Source organism: Pogoniulus pusillus, chromosome 25 (assembly GCF_015220805.1).
Source record: "Pogoniulus pusillus isolate bPogPus1 chromosome 25, bPogPus1.pri, whole genome shotgun sequence".
Taxonomy (NCBI): domain Eukaryota; kingdom Metazoa; phylum Chordata; class Aves; order Piciformes; family Lybiidae; genus Pogoniulus; species Pogoniulus pusillus.
The window spans coordinates 16,215,754-16,226,496 of NC_087288.1; the positions used below are offsets into that span (position 1 = coordinate 16,215,754).

Here is a 10,743-nt window from a genome sequence, read left to right on the forward strand (position 1 = left end):
GGTAAAAGAAAATTGGCAGCTGCTTTTGGAAGGGAGTGCATTTGTTGACATCCAGAAGACACCACTCAAATCTCAAATACAAACCTCTTCTACCCTGAGCCTCTCAAAAAGGCTGTGTTCACCTTGACAACTAAGAGCCAGAAAACACACCAGCAAAGTTTCACTGTAAGTGTCTCACCTACAGCAACGTAAAGGTAAAGGCAGCACATGAGGCATTCAGCTAATTTTAGCCCAAGGTCTACCTACCAGGAACATTGCAAGGGATATCCCTCAGTTTAAACAGAGCTAGATGCTTTACAAGCATCAGAGATACCTGCCTAATGCAACAGTTTGCTTAACTCTAAAGCTAAGTTTTCAAGGGTATGAGAAGCTAGAGAAAAAAGGAGGCAACTAAAAAATCAAATCAATCACCTTCCAGTTTCTCTTTCCAAGACACCATCATTGCTCTCTTCCCCAAGGAGAACTGTTTGCACTGGCACTGTGCAAACCAGCACTCCAAGCCCAGGTGCCAGGTTCTGCACTTTGGCCACAACAACCCCAATCGGGACTACAGACTGGGGACAGAGTGGCTGGAGAGCAGCCAGGCAGAAAGGGACCTAGGGGTGCTGATGGACAGGTGACTGAATGTGAACCAGCAGTGTGCCCAGGTGGCCAAGAAGGCCAATGGCATCCTGGCCTGTTTCAGGAATAGTGTGGCCAGTAGGAAGCCATTTTGCCCCTGTGCAGGCCACACCTTGAGTGCTGTGTCCAGTTCTGGGCCTCTCAATTCAAGAAAGATGTTGAGGTGCTGGAACATGTCCAGAGAAGGGCACCAAGGTTGCTGAGGGGGCTGGAGCACAGCCCTACGAGAAGAGGCTGAAGGAGCTAGAGGTGTTCAGTCTGGACAAGGGGAGGCTCAGAGGAGACCTTGTTGCTCTCTACAACTATCTAAAAGGAGGCTGTGGCCAGGTGGGGATTGGTCTCTTCTCCCAGACAATCAGTGACAGAATGAGAGGACACAGTCTCAAGCTGCACCAGAGGAAGTTTAGGCTGGATGATGGGAAGAAGCTCTTCACAGAGTGCTGGACCATTCAAATGGGCTGCCCAGAGAGGTGAAGTCACCATCCGTGGAGGTGTTTAAAAGGAGGCTGCATGAGGGCACATACTGCCACGGTTTAGTTAACTGGAGGGTATTAGGTGACAGGTTGGACTTGATGATCCCAGAGGTCTTTTCCAAACCTGGTTAATTCCATGATCTAGGAAGACATGCTATACTTTGGCTTGCTGCTGAATTCATGAAGTTTAGAGGTACACTCCTCTGCAGGAGCATCCCCTCAAAGAACAGATAAGATTGTGAACTCCAATCACACTGCTGCCCCAAAAAGCTGTAGAAACACACACAGCCAAATTTTCAAGTGTTATGACCAATTCCTATTTGGGGTTTGTTTGTTTTTAAAGCCCCAACAGGAAGAGTCTGAAACTGAAGGTTAAATCTCAGCCCTAACAGAACATGCAGAAGTCTTTTTTTCCCCAGGGACTGATAGGACAGATTTCCCCTGCAGCACAGAGGGAACACACTAAAATTGCAAACACATTGGAAGCCTCACATATATTACTTCACACTTAAAAATACATATTTCCTTATTACAACCATGACCTAATAATTATTCAGTGGAGATCTCTGGTGGAAATAAGTGCCAGGCACGTGTTCTGTTGGTCAGCTGAATATGTGGACAATTGTGTTAAGTTTCACTCTCAGATACATTTGTGCAGTGTAATCCAATTAGGGCTTAAAGTAACAGACACTGATAAATTATATAATTAAACTAATAACAATAAATGTATGTCCAAGAGACTATAACCAGGTCAGGTATTCCAAAGGCAGTTGATCACACAAACATGTGACAACATGGAACAGGTACTTATTCCTTTTATAGGTATCTCAGTCCCTTTGTAGCCATTTCAACTTCACTGATATGTGACTTCAGTGTGGTAAGAGATCTGAAGCTATTCTTAGACAGTGGCAGAAAGCATGAAGTGGTTTGCTGGCAGGTCTTACACTCCCTGCTATAATGAGAGCAAGTCACTTCATTTATTTCCCTGTTAGTTGAGCAATGAAAAGACCTAAAGTCAAAGCATAAATAACCTGCTCAGACCAGGAACAAGAACAGAGAAGCAACTAGCTGTTATCACCACCAGCCAGCTCCTTCCCATCCTCCTTGAAGCAGTCTGGCCACCAGTTTACAGAGCACAGGGAGGAAAACAAAGCTATTGTTTGCTAAATTACATTTTGCACCTCTGCTTTTGAATTGGGTCTTTTCATGTAGGCAAACACAGAAGCTTTTAAAAGCACAAGAACCTGTGCAGGTTCACAATGTTCCCACTACCGGGGTCTGAAGGCAGAGGAGGAAGGGCAGGATGAAGACAACACCACTAGACACTGGCCAGAGAGGCGAAGACAACTCCTCCTGTGTTAAGAGCTGTTAAAATGTTCCAGCACAGATGCTTCAGTTTTTACTTTCTGTAGATTTAACTTGGAAATGAGCTGCTCAGCCTAAACATGTAATGGTTGGTAAAATAATACTTTCCATCTGAACGCAAATTAGCTTCCCACTTCCTCTTTCTGGACACCAGCACCAAACTCAAGCAAACCCCCATGACTCCAGACTGCTTTCATTACGAGCTGAGATGATCAGGGAAGGCAGAGATGCTGCAGCGCTGGCTTGGCAAGAGGGGAAGGGGCACAGCAGCAACAAAGAGGACCAGGGCTACTGACAGCCAGCCCAGGGCTGCACTCACCATGCTCTCCCTCCTCAGATTCAGCAACAAGCTTTGCTGTCAGCCTGAAGTAGAAGGGACACTGGGCTTAGGCCACTGCTTTTAACTCATCCGTTTCCCAATGCAAATAAAATGATAAAAAGCAAAGCCTTTAGGTTTCACCAAGCATGCAATACCACGGTCTAGCACAAAGCTGTGGAGAAACTCAGAATCATTTAGGTTGGAAAAGACCTAAGGTCAAGTCTAACCTATTTCCTATGTGGTACACAGACTGAGCAGCATTGTAGCCAGATGGGGGGTGGCCTCTTCTCCCAGGCAACCAGCAATAGAACAAGGGGACACAGTCTCAAGTTGTGCCAGGGTAGGTATAGGCTGGATGTTAGGAAGAAGTTCTTCACAGAGAGAGTGATTGGCATTGGAATGGGCTGCCCAGGGAGGCGGTGGAGGCACCGTCCCTGGGGGTCTTCAAGAAAAGACTGGATGAGGCAATTAGTGCCATGGTCTGGTTGATTGGATAGGGCAGGGTGATAGGTTGGACTGGATGATCTTGGAGGTCTCTTCCAACCTGGTTGATTCTATGATTCTATGATTCAGCCCTGCCAGCTTCGGCTGCTAGAGGCCATGCAGCAGCACTGTGAAACACAGGATTTTCTTTTCTTTTTTAAACTCAAATAGAGGATTTATGCCTGTCTCAAGCACTATTTGTGCCTTGTAAACAAAGAAAGAAGCTAAGCTTTGCTTCCGAAGAGCTTAAATCAAAATGATGCAAATGTTCCCTGTTAAAAGGAAGCAGCAAAGAAAGACAGGGATAGGAAAGAAGGAATATAGGTCTTAATATCCAGCCATAGAGCACACAGAAAATCCCAATGCTCTCCTGTCACGTTGCTAGTTGACATATTAGCCAGCTACTTTAAATCAGGCCACCTCTTTTTAACTTGAGCCTAACAGATGCATTTATCTGTGGATCACAGACCGGCTTTTGGAAACAGCACAAAGTTTCCCTGTCACTTAACACAGATCTGAGCACCTAAAACCCAAATGCAGGGCCACGTTGCTACCCCAGCACGCTGCAAGCCACGGCTGTAACTCAACCCTCTGCTTTGCCGATCGGATTCGCCCCACAACATGACACCGCGCCGCAAAAACAGCAACGGGGCCCCGGGCTGACAGGCAGCACCAAACATGGAGAAGGTGGCACCGGATCGGGGGACAGAAACTTGGCCAGCCAGGCTAGCAACCAGTGTTTGCAAACAACACGGGGGATCAGATGGGCCAGCAATAAAATTAGGACTGGGTTGCAGCGAGCAGGAGTCGCCGCTCAAAATAACAGCGGCGAGGAGGGCACCGCAGCCACCCCCTGCTTGGTGTCAGTGCGTGCGGCCGGCAGCACGCACACGGCGGCAACGGCGCTCCCCGGCCAGCGACACTGAGTAACGGCGCCTTACAGCCCCACGCCGGCACCTCACACTGAGCCACGGCCTTCTCGAACGCTGCTTCACCCTGCACTCGGCTCCAAGGGACCCCACTTTCAGCCCCACCTCGGAAGGGAAAGGAATTAAAGTGATGGGGCAGCTCCCCACTACAAACTTCCCCATGTGGGGCTCGCTTTGGTCCGGCTCATTACATTCAAAAAGCAAAGGGTTTGGGCTTCCTCTGCCTCTTCGCACACTTCCAGATCTGCTGGCTGAACGGTTTGGGGAGGGGATTTCTGCTAAGCAGATCTCTGAGACAGATGCTAACCTTTCTCAGTGGCTGAACACCAAATATAGCCCAAGCAATCCCCCAAGCACTCTGTTAAACTGGGTACAGCGCAGGCGGGCAGCAACCGGCATCGGAAGGTGAGGCAAGGGACTGCCCACAGCCTTCCCAGCTCCATCTCTGTCAGAATCTTACTTCAGGTACTGAAAAAATTGCCAGTCTAAGGTCCACAGAAGCTTTGGCATTTTCAGGAGACAGGAAAAAAATACCTTCAGCATCCCACTTTTCTAAAGATAGGAAGGCTTCCAGACTACAACCACACATCTTGCAGCAAGGGCTGTACAACAGAATGATTAACACCAGAAATGGCAGGACTTCAGCAATAACCCCACTCTGCAGAGCACCTCTTCTCCCTCTTTTACACGTGAAGGACACCACCATGACCTGAGAGACTCACTAAAAGCACACTGGAAACCTGCAGCAAGCATCACAGCAAGTTTAGCATGGTCGTACACTTTCAGGGAGCAAGCTGAAAGTTCAGTGCAGTTTTAAGTTTCCACAAGATACAGCTCTTTTAGGAGCCTCAGCAATGAAGCTAAACACTGAAAGGGGATAAACTACCAACCCAGCCCATTCTTCTGCCATCTTGTAAGTTGTATAGGAAAATGAAGTTAATTAGGTATATACAGTATGAGCTAAGCAACCAATCCTTCCATAGCTTCTCAATGTCATGGCCAGGCTCTACCAGCCATGTCTCTGAATGGCATAGAGACAGGAGAACAGGAAATTCAATCTGGAGAGCAACATTGTTATAGATAGGGGCTAGGAAATTAAGAATGTGAAGTCTTCTTGGATGCTGCCTTAATTGATGGGGCTTGTTTCCTCCCAAAGCATGGATAGAGCAAACACCCCATGAAAACAGAAGTCCTTCCAGGAAAATCATATACATATGTTAGTATGCACACCAGAAACACAACACTATTGCATCACATTTTGGATAAAATACCACTCTCTGTTCATTGTATTGACCCCATACCACCAAATAAAGGGTTGATTGCTCCTCAAGTTTTCCTGACTGCTCCATGATGCAATACCTCAGACCATGTAGCCTCCCTTATCTTTCCTCCTTCCTTCTACTCTTCCACTGCCCAACTCCAGCACCTATGAGATCAGTTTTATATGGACTAAAATAACACTGCTAAGTAAAGGTCAGTCTGAGAACCTAAAAGAGAAGTGTATCCTCCCAGACTGCTGCCCCTTAGACTATAAATACCCAGAACAAGCACTGGGGGAAATTCTTTGTCTGCACAGACAGACACCAGGAAGCACATTTCCTTCTCCTTCCAGCTTCCACTCCCTCCAATACAAAGGACAACAGTCAGAGAAAAGCAAGCATCTCCTTGCTGTTGGCTCCGTGGATCTGTCTACAGCACTCACTTTGACATTGGTGACTTGAGGCATTCAGGCCTCCCTAGAGAAACAGGCACTTTCAAAGTTGAGCCTAGAGAAAGGCTGACACTGGAGTACAACCACTGCGAAGTGAACCGTGATACTGTTTGTGGGCAAAGAAGAAGGTTACCTTTTAGGACTAGAGGCTCCTTGCCTTCTCGCTTGAGTGACTCTAACACTATGTGGAGCGGCTGGGAAGGCATTACTCTGCTTGGCTCATTGGTATTCTCATCATAAACTACAATTTCTTTGGAAAAGATTCTCTTGAAGGAGTCCTTGCCTTCACGACAGGAGATCAAGTCCAAGACCGTGATCTTGCCTTGCTGGAGCCTTCTCCGGCTGATCTTGTCAGAACAGTTAATGTGGACAGCCCCTTGAATGTGGCTCTTATTATACTCCATGAATGGCCTGCAGTCAATGATGACAGGCCCTTGGTTCTGTTGGTGGCTCTTACTGCATTTGGTCATCTTCTTCGCCAGATCATTGGGGTAGATGATTTTGATGCTAGCAAGTGGCTTGGTGGTGCCCGAGACAGGACTCCCCACTCCGCCCAGCGGGCTCAAGCTGCCAGCGTTCTCATTGTTGTTGACCATTTGGTTGGCAGGGCAGGTGGTGGAGGCTCCGGCGCTGGGGCTGCTGGTGCTCGCTTGAGTTTGGGTCTGAGTGTCCTTGTCGTATGTTGCCACAGTGCAGCAACTGGCACTGCTGCATCCACAACTCAGAGAGCGTGCAGAGCCGTTAGATGAGGGCATATACGTGAGATTAGCAGTCTTTAGGGACACGATAGCTGTGCTAAGCAGACTGGAGTGGCTCCCGCTGGCAGCTGAGGCAGATTCAAGATGATTAGAGTCTAAACAAAGGTTGAGATCCTGAGGTCTCACCGGCCTCGAAAGTGCCACTACTACCCTGTCGTCTAAAGGAGATGGAGGCATGAGGAGGCTGAGCACTAGCAAGTTATGAAGAACTCAAGATCACCCTGCAAAACACAAAAGGGACGGAAAATGAAAAGCAGAAGGTGGTGATGCAAACAGATCATGAAATCACGTGAGCCACAGATACAGTAACTCACTTCTCCAACACCCATTACCCACAGGTAACAACCTAACAAACCCTTCAGACAGTTACCAGCTCACAGCAGTTCCCAAAAAACCATTTCCAGTCCCACAGCAAATACTTCAGCTATCTGCATGTGCACACATGGCATGCTGGATACACGCAACTAGCCTGGACTGTGCAGCTACACCCTGGAGGAGGCACTTCTCTACATGCAGATGGTACTGAGCTATTCTGAAACCCCAGGCTGCAAGGCATGCAACTGATAGTGACAGAGCAGCAAGTTCTCTTGATCCCGTTGCTTACTGCAAGGGAAGCAGTCACAGAGCTTACTCTACTACTGGGAGGAGCACACAAGAGCTCAATGTGTCAGTGGCTATATGCAACTTTTCCAGCAAGCTGGAATAAAATTAGCTTGTGAATAATTTCTCTGAGACAGTTACAAACCTCAAAAACATAAAGTTAAGCAGAATTACCCAGGAGAAAACAGGTTCTAGAGGCCTTTTTTTCTCTTATTTTAATAAAAGGTGTGTGCCTTACGCCTCCATCGCCCACTTCGGTTAATTCAGCCCCAATTAAGCCCCCAGGTCCAGAGGCCTGGGAAGGCTGCTGTTCTCCAGCAGCCCCAGAGGCAGAAGTTCCCTCCTTTCCAACACTTTCCACAGCTTTGAGAAGTTGGGGTTCCCTCCTCCCCAGCCAAGGTCACAGCCTGCTCAAGCTCGGCTTGACGTTTACCAGCGGAGAGCATATGGGATTAGAAACTGCCCCTTTGCCCTCGGGAAGGATGAAGACAACACCGCAACCTAAGAAAGCCTACACAATGCCTCCTCTTCCCCGGCAGTTCTAGGAACAGCCACGGCACTGTCTAGGGAACGCGGACCTAGTAGCAACTTCACCAACTCCACCAAAAGCGCTTACAGCACCGGTTCGGCTCCCCATCCAGCGGCGCAGCGGACCCGTTGATAAGAAGCACGGAGATGCCCCACACCGCATAGTAACACCTCCTCCCGGGGCGGCCCGGAGAACACCGTTAGCCCCCATCCCAGAAGTCACCGCTTTACAGAGCGAGCCAGCGAACATCTCCGGAGCCAGGCAAGACGCTGCGACCTACTCGCCCGGGGGGCAGCGCAGGTCCCGCGCCCGGGCGGAGCAGCCCCAGCGGCGGCTCCTCACCCAGGAGGTTTTGCAGCCCATTTTTGTTTTCCCAAACATCCTCTTGCCTTTTCCGCTGTTTGGAAAAGAAGGATAAGTCCTGAGCATCTTCGCCCGAGGCAAGGAGAAACGAGAGGAATATCCCAGTTAGCCTAGCCAGGGGCGAGAGAAACAGCAAGAAAGAAACACAAGGAAAGCGGGAAACTTAAGTTTTACCCCTGAGCGCAGAGAACCAGGGCTGCCGCCACAAGCGCGGCGGGCCGAGCCGACCGAAGAGAACCAAGCCAAGCTGAGGCAAGCCGAGCCGGTGCTCCCCGCCGCGGCAGCCTCATGCGGGCTCCCGCTCTTCCCGCGTCCCGAACGGCACCGCTCCGTTCCCCGCCTTCCCGCACTCACCGGCGCGGCGCGTCCCGGCACGGTGCCTGGCGGCGATGGCCGCTGCGTCTCGCACCCGCTGCTGTTGCCGCCGTTGCTGCCCCGCCGCTGGCCGCTCGCCCGCCCCGCGCACCGCCCGCACCATCCTCCTTACTTTCTCTTTTCGCTACCGCGTAAATGTACGGCCGGGCGCGGGGCGGGGCGCGCGCCGGCGGGCCGCCCCCACGCCGGCCAATAGCGGAGCGGCGGCGGGCGGAGGGGCGGGGAAGGAGGCGTGGCCATGCCGCGGGGCGCGGGGGCCGTGATGTCATCGGCAGCCAATGGGGAAGGCGCGGTGCCGGCACGCGCCGCGGGGCCCGCAGCTGCTCCCCGGCTGACAGGGCGGAGGCGGCGAGGGGAGGGCGGAGGCGGCGAGGGGCGGGCGGGCTGCGTCAGCCAGCTCCGCCTCCTCCCTTCCCCCTCCCACCCGCAGCACAGCGCCCCCTGCAGGACGGGGCTGGGCGCTCGGACGCCTGGGTGCGCAGCTGGTCCTGCCGGTGCAGCCCGCCTGCGGAAACGAGCGTCATAGAATGGGAGTGGTAGGCGTTGGAAGGGAGACCGCCTGGGCCAACCCCCCTGTCCGAGCAGGTTCACCTAAAGCAGCTTGTACAGGAATATGTCCGTGCTGGTTTGGAATGACTTCAGGGATGAAGATTCCACAACGTCTTTCGGCAGCCTGTGCCACTGCTCTGCACTCTCATAGAGTCATAGAATCAACCAGGTTGGAAGAGGCCTCCAAGCTCATCCAGTCCAACCTAGCACCCAGCCCTAGCCAGTCAACCAGACCATGGCACTAAGTGCCTCAGCCAGGCTTTGCTTGAACACCTCCAGGGACAGTGACTCCACCACCTCCCTGGGCAGCCCATTCCAATAGTTCAATTCATGCTTCAATTGGGCTTCCTATGTTTAAGTTTCTGGATGTTACTTCATGTTTTGTTACTGGGCACCACTGAAAAAAACACTGGCCCCATCCTTCTGACACCCAACATTTAACTACAAGCATTGACGAAATCCTCTCAGTCTTTTTAGGCTAAAAAGCCCCAAGTCCCTCTTCCTTCATACAAGAGATGGTCCAGTCCTCTAATCGTCACCACAGCCCCTTTGCTGCACCTTTCCAAGCAGTTCCCTGTCCTTTTTGAACCAGGCAGCCCATAGTTAGTCCCTAGCCAGTCCTTCCAGCAGGAAAAGCCACAAACACCCCAGTAACCCCTGGCCTGCCACCTCTTGGGCTACACCAATGTGTGAGGAAGCTGCACCTCAGAGGAATGTGCTGCCTCCCCATCACCACCAACCTCCTCCACAAAATGCCCTTCAAAGTGTGGTTTCCTTAGGCAAAGCTCTTCACACAACCTGTGGCAAGACCACCAGTTGTCCTCAAAGTAGGATTCTGTCTGCTGCTCCTGGAGTTTTGGGGCAGCAGGGTGCTTGCTGCCAGCCCTCCCCAGTCACCACAACAAGCTGTTTGGTGATGTCTAAGCGGTGCCAGGTGAAGGAGGCTGCTTCTTAAATACTTTGCCAAACAATTTTCTTCTTAACAACAACAAAAAAAAAAGGACTATACAAGATATTTTTGTGTAGAAAAACAGTAACTTGCCTGCACAGCAGCTATAAAATATGGGGAGGGCAGAAGATCACCTCTGTGCACAGCTCAGAACCCGCTGGGTCTGTGGTTCTCCACCTGCCTGACCTTAGTGTTAAAAATTAATCATAGAATTGGGGAATTCTTTTGCTGAAAGGGACCTTTAAAGTTCTTCTAGGCCAACCCCCTCCTGCAATGAGCAGAGACATCTTCAACTACACCATGTTGCTCAGAGCTCCATCCAGCCTGACCTGGAATGTTTCCAGGGTTGGGCCATCTACCACTTCTTTGGACAACTTGTGCCAGTGTTTCACCTCCTTCACTGTAAAACTTCTTTGCCTCTACTCTAAACCTTTCCTCTTTAAGTCTAAAGCCATTACCCCTTCTCTCGTTGCAATAGGCCTGGATTAAAAAGGTTGTCCCCATTTTTCTTATAGGGCCCCTTTCAGTATTGAAAAGTCACAGAAAGGTCTCCCTGGAGCCTTCTCCAGTTTGAGCAACTCCAACTCTCTTAGTCACTTCTTAGGAGAAGTGTTCCAGTTGTTGAGAGGGGTGGATTCAGTTGGCCCTTGTTGTGGAAATTCAGATCAAGCCCAGCTTCTGGCATCCTGCCAGTCCATCCTTGTCCAGCCTTCAGATTA

The 10,743-nt window shown here is 50.5% G+C and overlaps 1 protein-coding gene across 2 annotated transcripts in view; it reads right to left on the reverse strand.

Annotated features, from left to right (window-relative positions):
• The window catches only part of DUSP10 (dual specificity phosphatase 10), a 33,916-nt gene extending 25,278 nt beyond the window's left edge, over positions 1-8,638 (reverse strand). For both annotated transcript variants that reach the window (XM_064164557.1, XM_064164555.1), the window contains exons 1-2: positions 8,506-8,638; positions 6,035-6,880 (exon numbers count right to left, since the gene is read on the reverse strand). In XM_064164557.1, coding sequence (XP_064020627.1) covers positions 6,035-6,836 — 802 coding nt within the window. In that variant the 5' untranslated portion in view covers positions 6,837-6,880; positions 8,506-8,638. The remainder of the gene's footprint in view (positions 1-6,034; positions 6,881-8,505) is intronic.
• Between the last annotated feature and the right edge of the window lie 2,105 nt (positions 8,639-10,743).